Raw genomic sequence first — 19143 nt, forward strand, 5'->3', positions numbered from 1 at the left:
TTTTAAAAAGTTGAGATATGGGGCGCCTGGGTGGCTCAGTCGGTTGAGCCTCCGGCTTCGGCTCAGGTCAGATCTCACGCTCATGGGTTCGGGCCCCGCATCAGGCTCTGTGCTGACAGCTAGCTCGGAGCCTGGAGCCTGCTTCCGGTTCTGTGTCTCCTTCTCTCTTTGCCCCTCCCCCTCTCATGCTCTGTCTCTCTCTGTATCAAAAATAAATGAAACATTTAAAAAAAAATTAAAAAAAAAAAGTTGAGATGTAATTTATGCATAGCAAAGTTCACACTTTAGTGTGTAGGCTCTGTGACTTTGGACAAACTTAAAAAAATTTTTAAAAAAATATTTATTCATTTTTTGAGAGACAGAGAGAAACAGAGCATGAGCAGGGGAGGGGCAGGGAGATAGGAAGACACAGAATCTGAAGCAGGCTCCAGGCTCTGAGCTGTCAGCACAGGGCCTGATTTGGGGCATTAACCCACAAAGTGTGAGATCATGACCTGAGCCCAAGTCAGGTGCTTAACTGAGCCACCCAGCTGCCTCAGGACAAACTTTTTTTTTTTTTTTCAATTTGTTTTTGAGAGAGAGACACACACATAACATGAGTGGGGGGAGGGGCAGAGAGAGGACACGTAGAATCGGAAGCAGGCTCCAGGCTCTGAGCTCTCAGCACAGAGCCTGATGCGGGGCTTGGACTCATAGACCACGAGATGGTGACCTGAGCTGAAGTGGGACAGTCAACAACTGAGACACCAGGTGCCGTCGGACAAACATGTTTGTGAACATCCTCACGAATTAAGTGGAGACATGGATCCGTACCCCCACATTCTCTCCTGCTTCTCCAGGTTAGCTCCTGCCTCACCTCTGTCCCTCAGGGTCTGTTTAACCTCTGTCCCTGTGGTTTTGCCTGTTCCAGGATATCACGGCATGTCAGTGACCTGCGGTGCGTGATCCTCGAGTCTGGCCGCTCCTTGGCATCTCTCGACTCGTCGTGGGGTGGCCCAGTAGCTTGGTCCCTGCGTAGCTGAGGCTCTGCGTGTGGCCGCTGCAGCGCCGTGCGCCTTTGCCAGGTGAAGGTCAGTACTCGTGTCTGAGGTTTCCCTGACTCGCTGTGCAACTCACTCCCTCGGCAGAGCAGTGGCCACACCGCATCCCGCTCTCCCGCTCCTTTCGCTTGACACGTCTGAATGGTTTTCATTTTTGTTAAGTTTCCATCGAGAACTTGGACACTGGATATTCTGGTTAGTTTTTTGTTTTGTTTTGTTATTTACTGTATTGTACTGCAATGAACATTTTTATGCACAATTTAAAAAAATAGGTAGGTCAATTTTCTCAGGAGAGATTTCCAGAGATAGTATTACTAGGTCAGAGGTAATGGGGTCAGATGGGTTGCTTCTGCTTTCCCAGCCCGACAGGCATGTTCTGGGCTCAGAGCCCTTGGCGAGCTCCGGTCCATGTCCTCACCTCCTGCCCCCCAGCCCCTCCAGCCGGTTGGCAGGGCGCCTGCTGTGTGACTTAGTGGCTTGGCCAAGTGGATCAGGGAGATGCTCACTTCAGTCGGTAGTGTGTTCGTCAGTAGTGCGGTCGGACGTTTCCTTCCAGCCGGTTGTAGATGTTTTTCTTTCATGAACTCTCATCCTTGTTTCACTTTTCTGTGCGATTTGAGTGATTCTCAGTTTGTATGAGTGCTTTCTATGGTGCTGGTCGTAGTCTTTGTTGTAATTTCCCCAAATATTCATGATTTTGATGATTTACTTGAGTTTTAAATGTTTTTAAATTGTGTGTCTTCAAATCCATGTGTCTTTTCAGATACGACTTTACTGCGTTAAGTTTAGGGATTTGAATTCCCTTCAGAACTTTAGTAAGTATTCACTTTTGTGTTCTTTACATATTCCCGTTTTGACTTTTCTACATTTGGTATAAAACTCGGAATGTTAGCTTATAAAGTGCTTCATTTATTTTGGTGAACGATTTGTGGTGACAATTTAAATAGGATTTTTTCCATGTGTCCGTGACCCGTTCCCCCTGACTCTTAGCTTCCCCTGGTTTTGTGAATTGTTAGATGGAAGAGAGTCTGGTTTTGGCCTCTGTTCTCTCTTCCCGCTCGCTCTGGAAACACATTCTAGGGAAGTAACCGTAACTGTGTCCCTGTGTGTGTTCGTCCTTCCACCCTTGTCTCATGACTCGCCTTTATGAGGTCGAGGCGCAGAAGCTCGTCCCGAGGCCCCCCTGCCGCGGGACGCCTGCTCCGGGGGATGGCACTTCCTGCAAGGCGCTGCTGTCCTGCTTACACAGCCGCTGGCCTGTCACCTTCGGGCTCTGTCTTCAGAGCTGCCCGCAGGCAGAAAGTGACTTTTCCTCTGTTTAAAGAGGCAGTGGTTTTCAGCTTCCTCAGCCTTGCCTTGGGTATCCGTGCATTCTCTGGCTTCTGATTCGGTCTCCGTCCAGTCCAGCGGGACCTGGGGCTGAGAGGCACCCCGTGTGTGTACGCATCTTTGCTCTGTCGGCTTAGTAGCTGCTGGTGTACGATGTTCTTATCCCTGCTTTCTGTGACAGAAGCTGTGAGGATGAAAGGGGCAGCCCTCTTGCTCATCTTGGGGGGCAGGGGTGGAAGGAACACCAGGAAGCGGAGAGCCAGGGGGAATTTCAAATGCTGGAAGGGTATTTTTGTGCCTGCGACCCTGCCACAGGCAGGAGCAGACAGCCCCGGGTCGGGGGGAGCTGTGGGTGGCGTCCTGTCCCTCGCAGACATAGACGCTCTAGCTGGGTCCGACACAGAGTGCTCCCACCTCAGAACCGCCGCCGCCTGCTCAGCGCTGGCCTGAGCCTAGCCCTCGCAGGTGTCTCCCACTCCCCCAGCCCCTCCCTGGTCCTGTGCACAACACAGTTTTTGGGCGGGAGCCCCTTTGACGCTGAGGTCCCAGCCTCAGCCTGCAGACCTGAGGGACACTCTTCCCTCAAGCCAGGGCCCGAGCGCCAGCTCTGCCCCTTCTCTCCCTGCACCGTGAGGCATCTTCCTGTTTGCCCTGCCTCCTGCGACAGGTCCGAGGTGAGGCTCTGGCCCCCAGGCCTGGACCGTCTCTTTTAGGAGCTCAAGAGAAAGTGTCAGGTCCGTCTGATACGTAATAGGTGCTCTTTGTGCCAGCGGGTGGCGCCGCCCAGAAGTTGGTGGGGGTTGGTGGGGTGTTCTGCTCCGGTTACGGGGTGATGGCCGCACGCAGCCCATGCCTGCACTCTGGACAGCAGTCACTGCCTGCCGGCGAACCGGGTGCTATCCCTCCACCGCGTGTGGGAACAGAGGAGGGCCTCTGGGCCAGGAGAAGCTTCTGGGAAGAAATATACCAGTTGCCAGTGCCAGGGCCGAGTTAGATCCTGCTTGGCCTTGAACTAGTGATGCCGCTTGCCTTCCACCCACCTGCAGCCAGGCTGTGCCCTGGCCCTGGGCACAACAGTGACCCAGAAGCTGTGCTGAGGGACCGTGTCTCCAGTGCCATCTCTTGGGTGGCTCAATAACAATTTCTTTCTTTCTTTTTTTTTTAAATGTATTTTTGAGAGACTGAGACGGCGTGAGCAGGGGAGGGTCAGAGAGAGAGGGAGACACAGAATCTGAAGACAGGCTCCAGGCTCTGAGCTAGCTGTCAGCACAGAGCCCGACGTGGGTCTTGAACCCATGAACTGTGAGAACATGGATAAGAATTTCTAAGACTCGTTTGCATCAGATACTAGTGGGAGCATGCCTTCAGAACAGCTTTTCGGTGCTGCTTAATGGTGCTCGGAGTAAGTGGTGATCAGATGGTTACATTTGTCTTCAAGTAACTTGATTTTAACTTTGATTTTTTTCAGGAGAACGTTAAGTTGGATTAAAAGGGGGGGCGATAATGCACCATGGCAGCGGCCCTCAGGGCGTCCAGCACCAGCTGCAGAGGCCCAGGGCCTTCGCCAGCAGCGAAGGGGAAGAGCAGCAGGCGCACCCAAACCCACCGCAGTCCCCTGCCACGCCCTTCGCGCCCTCGGCCAGCCCGTCCGCGCCTCAGTCTCCCAGCTACCAAGTTCAGCAGCTGATGAATAGGAGTCCCGTGACCGGGCAGAACGTGAACATCGCCCTTCAGAGTGTAGGACCAGTGGTGGGAGGAAACCCGCAGATCACGCTCGCCCCTCTGCCACTCCCCAGCCCCACCTCTCCAGGTTTCCAGTTCAGCGCCCAGCAGAGACGGTTTGAGCATGGCTCTCCATCCTATATCCAGGTCACTTCGCCGCTGTCACAACAGGTGCAGACTCAGAGCCCCACCCAGCCCAGTCCCGGGCCGGGGCCGGGCCTGCAGAGTGTGCGGGCGGGCACCCCTGGCCCCGGCCTAGGCCTCTGTAGCAGCAGTCCGACCGGGGGCTTTGTGGACGCCAGTGTGCTGGTGAGGCAGATGAGCCTGAGCCCGTCTGGCGGCGGGCACTTTGTGTTCCAGGAGAGCTCGGGCCTCGCCCAGATGGCTCCGGGCCCCCAGGTGCAGCTGCAGCACACGGGGGCTCCCATCGCGGTCCGGGAACGGAGACTGTCACAGCCCCACGCACAGTCCGGGGGCACCGTCCACCACCTGGGACCGCAGAGCCCCGCGGCCGCAGGCGCGGCCGGCCTGCAGCCCCTGGCCAGCCCCGGCCACATCACCACGGCGAGCCTGCCCCCCCAGATCAGCAGCATCATCCAGGGGCAGCTGATCCAGCAGCAGCAGGTGCTGCAGGGCCCGCCGCTCACCAGACCCCTGCTCCCCGGGGTCGGGGTCGGGGTCGGGGGGGCTTCGGCCTTCGGGATGACGTCCCCGCCGCCCCCCACCAGCCCTTCCAGGACCGCAGGGGCCCCAGGCCTCTCCAGCCTTTCTCTCACGTCTGCGGGGAGTGCGGGGGTGAGGAAGACTCCCAAGAAGTTGGAGGAGATCCCCCCGGCCTCCCCGGAGCTGGCGCAGATGAGGAAGCAGTGCCTGGACTACCACTACCGGGAGATGGAGGCGCTGAGGGCGGCCTTCAAGGAGTACCTGGTGGAGCTGTTCTTCCTGCAGCACCTCCAGGGGAACATGATGGACTTCCTGGCGTTCAAGAAGAAGCATTATGCTCCGTTGCAAGCGTACCTTAGGCAGAATGATTTGGACCTGGAGGAGGAGGAGGAGGATGAGGAGGAGGAGGAGGAGGAGGAGGAGGAAGAAAAGTCTGAGGTTATCAATGATGAGGTGAGAAACAGCAGTTTAATAATTAGAGGACCACACGATGAGGTTTGAGTCTAGGTAACCGTAAATAAAACAAGAGTCTAGGAGCCTGGGGTGCTTCCAGGGCGCTGTCTCGTTAGGATGTGACCCGGGAGGAGACCTGGAGGTGTACTTTGCTCTCCCCTGCATGGGGGGAGGAGCAGCCCTGGGTGTTGGCGGGAAGATGCCGGCCAGCCCTGTGAGCAGTCCGAGCACTTGCATGCAGAGAAGGGTCACCCAGCTTCCAGAGGGCCAGCCCGGCACCGCGTAGCCTTCCCTCGGGGGCAGCTGGCAGGGCGGGTCTCGGCCAGCACTGCGGTGAGAGGTGCGGCCACCTCCTGGCTGGTGTTCGGGTTTTGCATTTCACTCACACTGGTCTACCCGGTAAAAACACCGCACGTGTGGTTTCTGAAGAAGGGATTTGAATGACTAGGTTTTGATTTTAAATCACTAGGTATATTCGTATGGTGTTTTCATGATAAAAGTACGGTTGTTACGGCAAAAAACTATGAGAATTTTTCCATTTTTAGATGTCTTCAATTTGAGATGTAACCTCACACGTGTGCAAATACCTATTGAGTGATATTGAAAGCAGACTCTTTGAGATAGTGAAATTTTGGGTGCCTGGAATGGGTGCTTAATAAACCCCCAGCTGAGATTTTTCAGTCCCATGGTGACTCCTAAGATCCGTTTACTCGTGCCTCCTGAAAAAGAAGCCAGTGAGAGCAGGGCAGGCGCGAGGGCCCTGTCACGCACCATATCTGTGCCTTTCTGTCGTGTCGGTGGGGCTCGTTTTGTCTTATGACACAGCTCAAGTGAGTTAACTTGTTGTCAGCTCTTCTCCTGCAAAGAAATCAGCCTTTGCTGAGCAAAAGCTGGTCTCTTTGCTCTGCCGTCCTCATTGAGATTTATGGACATATCTGTGTGGCTTTGCCATTTTGTGTTTTCTTTAACACCCTTTCCAGAAAGGACCATTTTTATTTTCCAAAAGGCTTATATAATTATTTTGAGGATTTCACCTCTGTTGCCATGAAATAGTGAAAGTCACTTCTCTCTCTGTTTGTGCTCCAACATTGTCTGTAGGGTCAGCCCTGTTATCTCTGCTCACCAGGAAACGGGACTCCCTTAGTGCCCCTCCGGGCCGGGGCTGACGCAGTGGGCAGCGGGGTGGCTGCCGTGCAGGTGGCCCGCCGGGGTCCCGGGGCTCTGCCGCCCGGACGCTGCTGCTGCTGCTCCCCGTGGGGGGGGGATCGAAGCAGCGGGGGGCACGGGTGCTGCACACCGGGCCGGGTCACCGTGCTGGGAGCACCCCGTGAGCCAGTGCGTTGTCCTTTTACAGGATTTGATGCAAACGCATTCTGCTTTTAAACACCAGGCCTCACCGAGCTATCAGCAGTAAAATTATGACAAAATTCTGAGCAGTCTTAAAAATTATGTTGCCTTTTTTTCTCAAAATATTTCCTCTCAGGTAAAGGTTGTGACAGGAAAGGATGGGCAGACTGGTACTCCCGTTGCTATAGCAACCCAGCTTCCGCCAAATGTTTCTGCTGCTTTTTCATCCCAGCAGCAACCGTTTCAGGTACTTTTCGATGGTTCTCAAATGTAGCCTCATCCCAAACTTTCCTTCATCCAGATATTTTAACCTTCAATTTACTATTTGCTCTTCAGCATTTTTGTCCAGAGCCCATTCCTTATTTTTAAAAAATTAAAAAGTCTTCCTGCATATAAGATGATAACTTAAGTTGCATGAGTAAATGACAACACGGATCCTAACGCATCCTTACTTCTGTGTGTGGCTGTCACGCGCGGCCCGCGCCAGCATGCGTGTCATCTCATGCCGTCCTGTGGAGTGTGTGCTCAGGCCCCTCGTGTGCTGTGTTGTGAACGTTGGTTCTCTCCTGTGTCTCCTGTCTGTATTTTTAAGAACAGTGCAAAACAGAACGAGAGCAAAAAAGATTTAAGCGGGTGGTGACTTGGCGTTTCCTGCAGCTGGAAGAAACGCTGGAGGGCGGCCGTCTGCAGCCGTGAGGACCCGGGCTCCACGCGGTGCCCACGGACAGCACACTGAGCAGTGTGTGTTCTTGGGGACAAGTCTCAGCGTCAGATCAGTGATGCCAGGAACCTGAAAGGAGAGGGCAGAATCTCCCAGGGTGGAATGGGTGGTTCTTGGTTCTGAAAGTGCTTTTGTGTTTGTGGTGACCCGTTAAAAAAAATCTTTTTTTTTTTTTACTTCTAATTTTGCTACAGTTTCGAACTTATGTGGAAATTGCAAAAACAGTTTTTTTTAAAAAAGAACTTCCTTTATGTCCTTTTCCTGGATTCCCCAGACGTGCACCCGTCGCCCCTCTGTGTTGTCTCCTCTCTCTCAGGCGTGTGCACGTCCACATCTCCCGGGGGTGGTGACAAGCAGGCGCGCACCCCAGGCCCCGCGCCTTCATCCTGATCGCTCCCCTCGAGCAGGGAGAGCGCTCCCTTGCCCAACACGGCGCAGGTCCCGTCAGCGCTACGGCTAAGCCATAGCTCATGTGCAGTTTTGGCCTCTTGGTCCTGATGGTGTGTCCTTTATGCAGTGGACTCTCAAACAGTGCAGGGACACCGTCCCCGCCCCCCCCACACACAGTGGAAAATCCATGTATAGCTTTGGACTGCCCCCAAATCCTAGTCACTCAGAGCTTCGTGCTGACGGGAAGCCTTACAGACAATATGAGTAGTCGGCTGGTCTCTTCTGTGTGGTGCGTCCTCCATACATCGCGTCCTCACAGCAGGGCGGGCTGGGGAGGAGGCGGCCCTGAGGACGAAGAGAATGTGGTTGCGGTCCTAGTGGACCGTGTCGCCAACAGTGTGCGGAGTTCAAACCCGTGCTGTTTAAGGGTCAGCCGTCGTGGTTTGACCCGAGTCGAGGGTCATTGGCAGTGTTTGATTGTCTTGCCTCCGTGCATATGTTGTCCTTAATCTGGGCTGGCTCCTCATCTTTTTTTTTTTTTTAATTTCTTTTTACTGTTAATTTTTGAAGCAGAAAGAGATAGAGCATGAGTAGGGGAGGGTCAGAGAGAGAGAGGGAGACACAGAATCGGAAGCAGGCTCTAGTCTCTGAGCTGCCAGCACAGAGCCCGACACAGGGATCGACCTCATGGACCACCAGATCATGACCTGAGCCGAAGTCGGATGATTAACCGGCTCCTCGCCTTCATGACCTTCGCCCCTTTTAGTTGCGGCTGGCTGTTCTGTAGGGTGTCCTTGGAGAGCAGGTTGTCTGACATGGGCCGTGTAGTGTGGCGAGGAGGGCCGCAGAGGTGGCCCGGGCCCAGCTCACTGCTGTGTCTGGAGGTCACGCTGGCTGTGTCCCTGCAGGCGGTGATGCGCACTCTTGTCCACTGTGAGGACAGCGTCCACCAGGCTTCTGCAGTGGAAGGGTCTTCTTTTTCCTTTGGTAAATGATGAGGAATTTGGGGTAGGTACTTTGAGGTCAGGTAAATGTCCTGTATCTCAGTAAACTTTCAACCCCTGATTCTGCCGTCTTTCCAGAGTCCGGCTTCCCCTCCAAGGCCGCACAGTGGATCGTCTAGCTCCATTGTTCCTTCTGTGCTTAGGGCTGCCTGCTGTTAAGGGTGCGCCTTCCTTTTTCTTCCGTTTACATATTTGTTTGTAGGTTTTAGTTTTAATCACTAGATTATGTCACTGATAGTATATTTTTAGCCTTATTTATTTCAGTAAAACTCGCTTTGTTTTGTCTCTGGTTCTGCTGTGCGTGAACCTTTGCTCTCTGCCTCTGTGGTTTTGCCTTTTCCAGAATGAAATCTAGATGGAGTCCTACCTCATGTGGCTTCTGTCGCTGAGTGTCCACGCTGTGCCATTTGCCAGTAGTCTTGTCTTTTTTTGCTGAGCTGTGTCCTGTGGCGTGAATGTTCCCCATTCACCCTTTGAAGAGCACTTGGATTGCTCACTTAGGAGTGCAGCTGCTGTCCCTGTTTGTACCCAGCCTTGCGTGTGTGTGAACCTAGGCCTTGTGTCCTGTGGGCGCGACACAACTCGGAGGGGGACCGCGGGGTGTTTCTGAGTGCAGCCTCCATCTTGGAAGAAGCCGCGGAACTCGCGCGTGTGGCTGTTCCGCGCCACGTTCCCGCCCCCCGTGTTGGCGGACGGGCCCCCGCTGTCCTCTCTGGCCGTGCTGACGCGTGTGCAGTGGCCCCAGTTCGTGGGCTCACTGGCCGGCTGGTATCTTCTCCGGAAAGTCTTCCGTTTCTTCACCGAGTGTTTTAGTTGAATCCTGCGTGTGTCGTTGTCACGTTTGAGAATTCTTTGTATCATGTGAATGTGAGTTTCTTGTCAGATACAAATTTGCAAATGTCTCTCTCCCTTTCTAAGGCCTCTCCTTTTCTTCTTTTACACCATGTTTCACAGAACGAAGGTTCCACGTTCCGATGCGGTCTGTCTTCCCGTTTCTCATCTCGTAGCCGGTGCTTTTGGGGTCGTGTCTCAGCTCTCGGTTCAGTTCGAGGTCACAGACATCCCCTGTGTTTTCTTCTGGAAGTTGGATGGTTCTGTGTCTGCATGGACGACCACGGTCCCTTCTGAGTAGCGCTGTGTATGGCGTGGCAGACATACGCTGAGGTTCATTTTCATGCCTGTCCATCTCCGGTTGTGCCCGGACCATGTCGAACAAACAGTGTTCTGCTTCCGTTGCTCTGACGTTGCATCTTTGCTGAGAATGAGCCGACTCTTGTCTGTGTGGGTCTCTTTCTAGACTCTCTGGTCTTTCCTTCACGTGCATGTCTTCTTGCCAGTGTCACACACTGTTGGACTGTGGCTTTGTAGGAGGTCTTGAAATCAGTGTGAGTTCAGCTTGCTTTTTTCAAAATTGTTCTGGTCATTCCAGTTCCTTTCTCTTTTCATAGGCATTTTGGAATCCGCTTTGTCACTGTCTCCAGAATGTAGACTGGACCGTCCTGAGTCTGCTGACCGGTTTGGGGAGGAGGAATGTCTCAATTGTATTGAACCTTCCAGTCTGCATTATGCTGTGTCCCTCCCTTTGTTTTGGTCATCTTTGATTTTTTTCTGTTTTGTGTTTTTCCACATGCTGATTCTGTCTATATTTTGTTAGATTTATAACCGAGTAGCCCAATTTTTCTTCAGTATTGTAAATGATAGTTAGGAAAGAATTTGAGGTGTTCATTACAAGTGTGTAGCAATACAGGTGATTAGTTTTGAACCTATATTCTGCAAACTTGCTGAACTCTTTTATTAGTTTTGGGAACTTTTTTGTAGATTCCATGGGATTTTCTACTTAGAGAATCGTGTGTCTGCAAAGAAAGCAAGATTTATTTTTTTCTATCTATATTATGCCTTTTATGTATTTTTATTTGTTTTGCCGTATCGCACCGGCAGGGGCTTCCAAGCACGCTGGTCAGCGGCGCAGGAGCAATACATATTCGCACGTTCTTCCTGGTCTCTGGGCAGAGGCGTCGTGTCCTGCAGCGGCGAGCGTGGTGTGCAGCCGCAGCGTCGGAGCTGTGCCTTCCCGGGTGGGGGTTTCTTTGTGGCCAGTGTTGGTCATGAATGGCTATTGAATTTTGTCGGATGCTATTTCTGCATCTAGTCACACGATCGCGTGACTTTTCTTCTTTGGTCTGTGCAAGTGGTGAGTTCCATCACATCGAGGTGTAATCTCTGGGAAGGACATCACAGATCCTGAGTGTCAGTGCTTTGTGCAGTTTGTCCAGGGCCCGTGCAGCCCGCCTCCGCCATCGTCTGCTGCCTGTTCCCTTCCCCCTTTCTGTTTCTGTGTGTTTTGATGGTCAAAGTACAGGTAATTTGGAGACCTTCAGGCTGGCCCTGGTGCACTGTTGAGATATTTGGGTCACTCTCTGGGTCCTTCCTTCCTTGCCGGTTCATCCTGTGTATTCCTTGATCCAGCCCAGACTTCTTCATTTCTGCAAGAATCTTGTGTCCCTTTGGCGGGGAATAATAATTTGAACCTTCTATAGGTAGGTGCTTTTTATAATGAGTTTGACACTCTGAGGATAAAATTGTTTACATTTGAGATTGTAAGAACATTTATTAGTGGTCCATCTTTCCTGTTAACGTTTAGCACAGTGTAATTAATGTGTTTATAGACACATTGATAAATACTTGCCTAAGGACGGGGACAGGGGGAGGAAAGGAGTGCCCGTCAGCTTATGAGAAAGATGTGTGGTCTCCACAGGGACACAGATTAAACCACTCTCACTTGCTACCACACTCACCAGATTTCTAGAAATTAAATTGGACAGAATCTCTTGATGTAAATCAGTGGGGTTCTCATCTACTTTTGATGGAAATGTAGCGTGGAGACGTGTGGAAACATTTTGTATAACCTGAAAAAGGTGAACACGAGGAGACCTTTTGCCCCCCTGGCGCTGGTCCTAATCGCCCCCGCTTGGAAAGAACCAAGTTCCCCCAGTGGGAGCACAGGTCGTGGGTCGTGCACATTCATACAGAGGATGGCCACCAGTGGGTGGGGGCGACCACGGTCCCAACACACGTGGGTGTGTGTGGGGCTCAGCCACACCTTACGGAACAGAAGGTTGTCTAGGAAGCAGCCTGGTGCAGAGGAGTCTGGGGTGACGGCATCCGGGATGTGCACCTGCGGCTCAGGCAGCGAGCCCCTGGGTGGGGGAGGGGGCGCCTGCCCGGGCCGGGGCTGGGGATGTGGTGGCGCGCGCACGGCTGGCTGCTGTGTTCTTACTCTTGTTTTAATTTTGTTTAATTTTTTTTTTTTTTTGAGAGAGAGAGAGAGAGAGTGAACTGGGGAGGGGCAGAGAGAGAGGGAGACACAGAATCGGAAGCAGCTCCAGGCTCTGAGCTGTCAGCACAGAGCCCGACACGGGGCTGGAACGCATGAACTGTGAGATCGTGCGCTGAGCCAGCCAGGCGCCCCCCTGTGTTATTACTACTTTAAACTGCGCATCTTTTTCTACTTTTCCTTCTCCACATGTTATTATGAAGAACAGAAAAGTTAAACAGTGTTCAGGGAACAGCTATAGCCCACTATTTAAATTCTCATTAGTTTTACTATACTTTTAAAATCACATACGTGTTTTATAGTTTCTTTTTCATATATATTTTGTAATCATGTATTTCAGAGACTAAAGGAGGAAGACAAGGAAGTCTCTAGTCTGAATTACAGATCTTTGAGACAAATACTGCTGGTGTTTCAGGAAATACGAGAAAGGAGTCTGTGGGGAAGGAGTTGAAATGGAAACATGTCCCTTGTTTTCTTTGGAAAAAGTATCTTAGTTTGTGTTTTATTATTTACAACAGGTCGTAGAATTTTTATGTTGACTAATCTGTATTGACCTATGAAATGGTAGAAGTAAATTCAGAATTTTCTGTGTTGCATATGTATTAATTTGCTTCCAGAAGATGCTAAGGTAGCACTGTGGGTACAGAGGTGTCTTGTGCACAGTAATACGTTCACACACATATATATGCACACACTCTCAGTGATTTTTCTGTTAGAAAAAAGAATAATTGAGGGCCGCCTGGGTGGCTCAGTCGGTTAAGCGTCCGACTTCGGCTCAGATCATGATCTCACAGTTCGTGGGTGTGAGCCCCGCGTTGGGCTCTGTGGTGACAGCTAGCTCGGAGCCTGGAGCCTGCTTCCGATTCTGTCTCCCTCTTTCTCTGCCCCTCCACAGCTCACTCTCTGTCTCTCTCATTCAAAAAAAAGACATAAAAATTTTTTTTAAATGAGTAATTACCCGTAATTCCATCCTTCTAACACAAAGATATTTTATAATATATGTCAGTTGACACAGTGTATTTATACTCTTTTAAAATGTTATTTCCTTTAACAAATTCTTCTCATGTTTTATTTACTTGGAACAGTTCTCATTTTGATGGGTCGTAACATGGCATCATTGGAGGAACTGTAATTCATTAAGTCAGTTTTCTAAGTTTAGGTTCTGTCTTTTCTGTTTGGAAAAAACTCTTAGCAGTGGCATTAGTGAATCAGGAGAGTCTGTTGATGCTGCTTGCCGTGTTGTCAGTTGGCTTTCCGCCGAAGGTGGACGCACAGGCGGCCGGTGTTCCCGCGGCCCGACTGGCGGTTACACGTTCGGAAAAGAGTTTAAGACAGAGTCTCAGGATGAATTTTGTTATTTGTGCCCAGTTCGAGGATTATTCTAATAATAAACTGGTCAGTTGCCAGTTAAGCTCTCTAGATAAATACAGAGCTCCCAGTTCATGTGTGTATTCCTTGGCTTCTAGAAGATTTTGAGGCGGAATTATATTAGAGTGCAGTTGTATACAAGATAATGCTGTTTTATTATTTAGATTTTTAAAAAACTTCCTAATTGGGGATTATGTTTCAGTGATTATTGTGTTAGAGAAAATGAATAATTACAGTCCTGTAACCTTACTCTACTAATGCTCTTTACTACACGTGTGTCTGTATTTTTGTGTGTATGGTTACACGCGTGTAGGTAGAGACCATGCAGAGGTTGGCAGCTTAGCGGGCTGTAACAGACACGCTGTTAGAGAGCACGAGTGCCCCCCTGTCTGTGCTGCCTGTCGGTCCCCCGGCCCGCAGGATCCCCGGCCCACGGGTGAGTCCGGGGCGGGGTGGGGGGGGGGCTGCCCATAGAGCCTTGAGTTTAGAGAGTGTGAGCAGACTCCTCCACGGCCCTCGGTGCGCCTGAGTCCTCCTCACCCTGTTCTGACTGTGCGCCTGTGCCGATGGCCCCCAGGCCCTGTTGCGTTCCGGTTGCTTGGTTGGTTGGTTGATTTCGACTGGGCAGAAATTTACCCCCCAGTGACCACCAGCTATGACGACCGCTTCATTTCTTCCCCCAGAATAACGTGTCAGTCCCGCACTCGGGCGGCACGCTGACGCTTCTGCACGCTGCATTCCTGGTTCCCTCCGTTGTTCTTCTTGCGTAGCTTCTAGATTTCCTGTAAATTATGTTGTGTTCTATGGATACAGTCTGTTTTGATGTTTTCTCTTAAAATGGGGACTCACAATTCAGTTCGCATCAGAGAATAGCTCTTTTCTCTAGTTTCTAATTTTATTTTCAAGAGTTCTAATAAAATGATTGCTAATTGAAATCAAGGCTGTGTTTTGAAGACCTCCATATCTTTCCCAGTAAAACACTCATAAAGACAGCCTCAGAGAAAGCAATGTCATTCTATAAGTGGGAGGCGGTGGTCTTGAGGAAGCCAGGACGGGAGAGGCCGGCCCTCCCCGCCGCGTCCATGGCGAGCACAGGTTGTCTTGTTGAACGTCCAGTGTTCCAGCTCCTTCCAGTGGACGTCCGGTCTCCCAGCACCATTTTCCGGAATTCTCTCTGGGGTGCTGTTTAGCCTCGAGAGTGTGACCTGGTGGCCTCAGCGTGCATCTCCTGAGCTGTTCGGTTCTTGTCATCTGCCTGCTCATAAGCAGCACCACGCCACCCTGACTTCTCGCCCTTTCCAGGAGCACAGAGTCTGGTCCCCGTCCTGGCTGATTCCCGTATTGCGCTGTGCGGGGGTCTGTGTCCGTGGACTGTATTCTGATTGTGGCTCATGTTTTCCTGTTGCTTTGTGGTTTTGATTTCGAATGTCACAAACGAGAGGTTGCAGACTCTGGGTGCTGTTACGGCCCTCAGAGGGGCACTGACGGTTTTGCTTTCACAGTTAATGTGTTTGAAGCTTAATGGGAAACTCCGTCCCGAGTCAGGGCGCCTGAAATCCCAGCGGGGTGACGCTGGCCTACGCTTGGAGGCCCGTGCTTGTAGTGTTTGCTGTGGCGTTGTCTTAGGAGACCGCCAGAGACCAGCGGGGAACTTGGGGCTTCCTTGTCTCTGGCCGCCTCCTGGGGTGCTTCCCCCTCCTTTCCTTCCTCCGTGGCCTCCTGCTCTCTGTCCTGGTGGGCTCCAAGCCAGTGAGGCTCTGTGTGCCAGGTCCTGAGCTGGTCCGCACGGCCCAGCTGCCCTCATGCCACACTCTGCTGGCGCGGGTCCTCTTGTGGGCGTCCGGCCCCACCCTCCAGAGCCCGTGTCTGTCCGGGGGACGTGTAGTCTCATAGGAGGCACCTGGCCATTACTCGACACACAACCCTTTGTCAGTCTCTTTTATTAAAAAAACCCAACACCGTTTTTTTTTAAATTATAAAATAGTACATGTTTATTGTAGAACATTTGGAAATTTAGAAAAGCACACACACACAAATTGTAAGTTACCTATAATCCTGCCCCTAGAGATAACCGCATAGTGTGTTCACATAGTGTGTGTTCTTCAAATCATTCTTTTCCTCCCTCCTTCCTTTCCTCTCCTTTCCTTCTTTCCTCCCCCCCATCTTCACTGAATGTAAATGGGGGCGCTTACTTTCCCTTTGGGTCAGCCACTGTACCTTTCCCCATGGGAGGCCTTGCCCTGCAGCGTGGGTGGCGTGGACAGCGTGGGGGCCACCGGGGGACAGCAGGCCGTCCTGGGGCCCGAGCCTTGTTTAGGCGTGTGTAACTTTGGCATTTAAAATGTTTGGCTAAGTAGAATGGACAGAGTTGAATGATTAAAAAAAAATTAGCAGCTAGTGATCGATGGACATCATCCTGAGCATTTGGCATCACTGCAGGCAGGTGATGTGAGCGGCGTGGGCGCCCAGACCCGCCTAGTTCCTGTCTTGCTTGGCAGGAGCTTTCCACGTGAACATTTTCGGTCACCAAGCTGTGTGGCGTAGAGCAGATGGGCATCGGGGCGGGGGGGGGGGGCGCCAGCCTGCAAAAATGCAGCTGTGAAGACCCAGGTATATCACACTGTTGTCCGTCAAGGAGGGCTTTAGTGTCATTTCCAGGAGGAAGGACATTTCAGCCTTTATTTTTATTATTCAGCTTTGTCTTTTGGGGGGGTTAGTGATGACAGGCAGCGTGACTGACAGGCTGAGCTGTGGGGTTTAGGCCTGGGTCTCTCGGCACTGGCCGGTCCTCTGCTGTCACTGTCGGTGCAAAGCCAGATCGTTTCGGAGGGAATGTAGGTCTGCGTTGACAGGAAACGCTGTTTAAAACCAGAATAAGATCTGTCACAAGTCCTTTTTTTCCCTCCAGAGGTAAGTTAGAACGTAAAGCTACGTACTATATATAAGCGCACATTACATGCGACAGGCAGGTACGATTTCCTTTGTCAAAGAGTAGCGAGGCCAGCGCACTTCCGTAGTTTAGTTTACACTCGTTCTTTGAGGCGCCTCCTCGATCCGAATCTCATGGTTTCATTTTCTTTTCCAGCAGCAAGCTCTTGCCGGGACCCTGGTGGCGGGAGCTGGGAGCGTGGGAGAAGCGGACCCCTTTAAGAGGCAGCAGGCGGGGCCCCCGGCAGGTATGTCCCGGAGCCCAGGCCCAGGCGGCCTTAGGGACCACTTAGCTTCCTCCTGTGAGAGGTGTTCGGGGCAGCCACGTGGACGCCGACACGCGTAGTTTGGGTTAGTTTCTTTCTACTTTGACAGTAATTTTGTTATTTTGACGATGATCAGCTGTGGAGAACACTTAGGCCCGTGTGCACTGAGGTTAAATGTATGCCTGTTGACTTAGGTGTGTCCTTTTTAAAAAAAATTTTTTTAACGTGTATTTATCATTGAGAGAGAGGGAGACAGAGCATGAGCATGACAGGGGCAGAGAGAGAGGGAGACACAGAATCCGAAGCAGCTCCCAGGCTCTGAGCTGTCAGCACAGAGCCCAACGTGGGGCTTGAACCCACAAGTGGTGAGATCATGACCTGAGCTGAAGTTGGACGCTCAACCGACTGAGCCCCCAGGCGCCCCGATGTCCATTTTGATTTTTTGTGCCCCGCTGGGCTCTGAGTCCTCATGCTAGGACTTCGAGGAAATCTGTTCTTTTTTTTGAGTCGTCCCTCATTCTTTTATACAGAATTTTTTCTTCAAGTTATAAAAACCCATATTTTATGTGAAAGACACGGACAGTCAAGGAAGGCATGACCCCAGTCTGCCTCTGCTGTGGCAGCAGCTCCCGTACCCCGGCCGCCCACCGGCGGTGCCCCCACGCTCGTGCCCTCTCGTGATGCGGGGGCGCGCTCTCTGCGCCAGCAGACGACTGCGCCATCGCTCCCGGGCCGCGCTGTCCTGCCAGGGCCCGCGCCCCTCCTGCGGGCTCTGTCACCGGGTGCACGGGCTCCTTTCCTCCCTTCGTTACCATCTTTGTTCTGTTACAGCAAACACAGGGTCCGACATCTAGTCCCAGATTTTTTCTGACATGTCTGTCACTATGTCTTGGGGGGAAACTCCCAGAAAGAGAAGTGCCCGCCAAGAGGGTGTTGGCAGCATGCGCGGCCCCCCTCTGGGGCCTGCCTGTTTTCAGGCCTGTCACACTCTCTGGCATGCTCACGTTTTGGCCATTAAAAAAATTTTGTTTAATGTTTGTTTATTTGTGTGTGTGTGAGAGAGAGGGGGAGACAGAGAGAGAGAGAGAACACAAGTGGGGGAGGGCCGGATAGAGAGGGGGACACAGAATCGAAAGCAGGCTCTGAGCTGTCAGCACGGAGCCCTACACGAGGCTCGAACCCACAAACTGTGAGATCACGACTTGAGGCGAAGTCGGACACTTAACGGACAGCCTCCCAGGCGCCCCACATTTTGGCTACTTTTTGAAGGATGGTCCCTCGTTTGGTGTTTGTTGATTGGATGGGTGAACACAAATCTGTTTTTTTGTGGATTTCTTCAGTGTAGCTTTTCATGTTTATTAAGTGTCTCCCTCTGCTCAGCTGTTCATGCTCTTTGCCTGTTTTGTGTGTGGGGTTGCTGGCACTTTTCCCGTGAGCTTAGAAGAGCTTTCCATGTGGTGGTCACGTGAGCCTTGTGCCCTCGTGCAGATCCCTCAGCCTCCCGGGACGCCAGCCCCGCCTTCGCTCTTGTACAGGCTGCTGCTAACACTCGAAAGTTTTAACGAAAAGATACTCTGTTACCTTTTCTGGCATCTGGAGTTTGGGTCACATGTCGAAGGGCCTCCCTGTCCAGAGATTATACAAACACTTATACATGGTTTTTCTACTGCTTTCGTGGTTTTGTTTTTATATCAAGTCGCACCTTTTCTGAAAATTATTCTAGAGCAGTCTAAGAGGCCTCGGCTTGAAGCGGGCCACCAGGGGGCAGCTTTCCAGCGCCCGGGGGCGAGTGCAGGGGTTCCACTTCAGCAGCTGATGCCGACAGCTCAAGGTAAGGCCTGGCGCGGGGACCGGCCCCCTGGCTCAGCAAGGGCGCGCGTGGACGGGGGCCTCTGGCCCGGCCTCCGGGCGGCACGCGCGGTCACAACTCGTGGTGCTGGCGGTTTCTGGGGCTGGGGCTCTGCTCTGAGCCCCGGTCCGCGCAGGGAGAGCGGGTGCCGTGGGCGCGCTCCCATCCCCGTCGGAGCTGCACCTTTCCCCGGCCTCGGGCCCCAAAGCCTGTGCGCTCCTTGGTCACTGCTGCAGTAGGGACCCTGGTGACTGCTCTGTTCTGCTTGTTGCTGGCTTGCAAAGGTCAAGCGCCTTTCTTTCCTGTTTTGTGTGCTCATTCATAACATTGAATTTAATGTGACAGGTTGCCAGTGGTTAAATTTCCCATTGGGAGTGTGTGTTGGCTCTGAGTTGCAGTCTGTGCCGGCGCCAGGTTGCTTGGGACTCCCGATTCAGTGCTCCGGGGGCTTTTCCTGTCTTGCAGGCGGGATGCCTCCTGCCCCACAGGCCGCTCAGCTCGCCGGACAGAAGCAGAGCCAGCAGCAGTATGACCCGACCACCGGGCCTCCGGTGCAGAATGCCGCCAGCCTGCACACGCCGCCGCCACAGCTGCCTGGCCGGCTGCCCCCGGCGGGCCTCCCCACCGCGCCCCTCCCGCCGGCGCTGCAGTTTGCTCAGCAGCCACAGGTGGGGGACCCCCACGCGCAGCTCCAAGTCCCGGCCAAGGTCCAGCAGCCAAACGCCCCTG

General features: G+C 52.4%; 1 protein-coding gene across 1 annotated transcript in view; it reads left to right on the forward strand.

Moving 5' to 3' along the window:
• EP400 (E1A binding protein p400) overlaps positions 1 to 19143 on the forward strand; it is a 92112-nt gene that overhangs the window by 10597 nt on the left and 62372 nt on the right. The window contains exons 2-7 of the mRNA XM_029921638.1: positions 911 to 1070; positions 1804 to 1855; positions 3838 to 5207; positions 16457 to 16547; positions 18289 to 18396; positions 18880 to 19136. Of these exons, the coding sequence (XP_029777498.1) occupies positions 3873 to 5207; positions 16457 to 16547; positions 18289 to 18396; positions 18880 to 19136 (1791 nt within the window). The 5' untranslated portion in view covers positions 911 to 1070; positions 1804 to 1855; positions 3838 to 3872. The remainder of the gene's footprint in view (positions 1 to 910; positions 1071 to 1803; positions 1856 to 3837; positions 5208 to 16456; positions 16548 to 18288; positions 18397 to 18879; positions 19137 to 19143) is intronic.

The sequence above is a fragment of the Suricata suricatta genome, chromosome 14, assembly GCF_006229205.1.
Source record: "Suricata suricatta isolate VVHF042 chromosome 14, meerkat_22Aug2017_6uvM2_HiC, whole genome shotgun sequence".
NCBI classification, from domain to species: Eukaryota; Metazoa; Chordata; class Mammalia; order Carnivora; family Herpestidae; genus Suricata; species Suricata suricatta.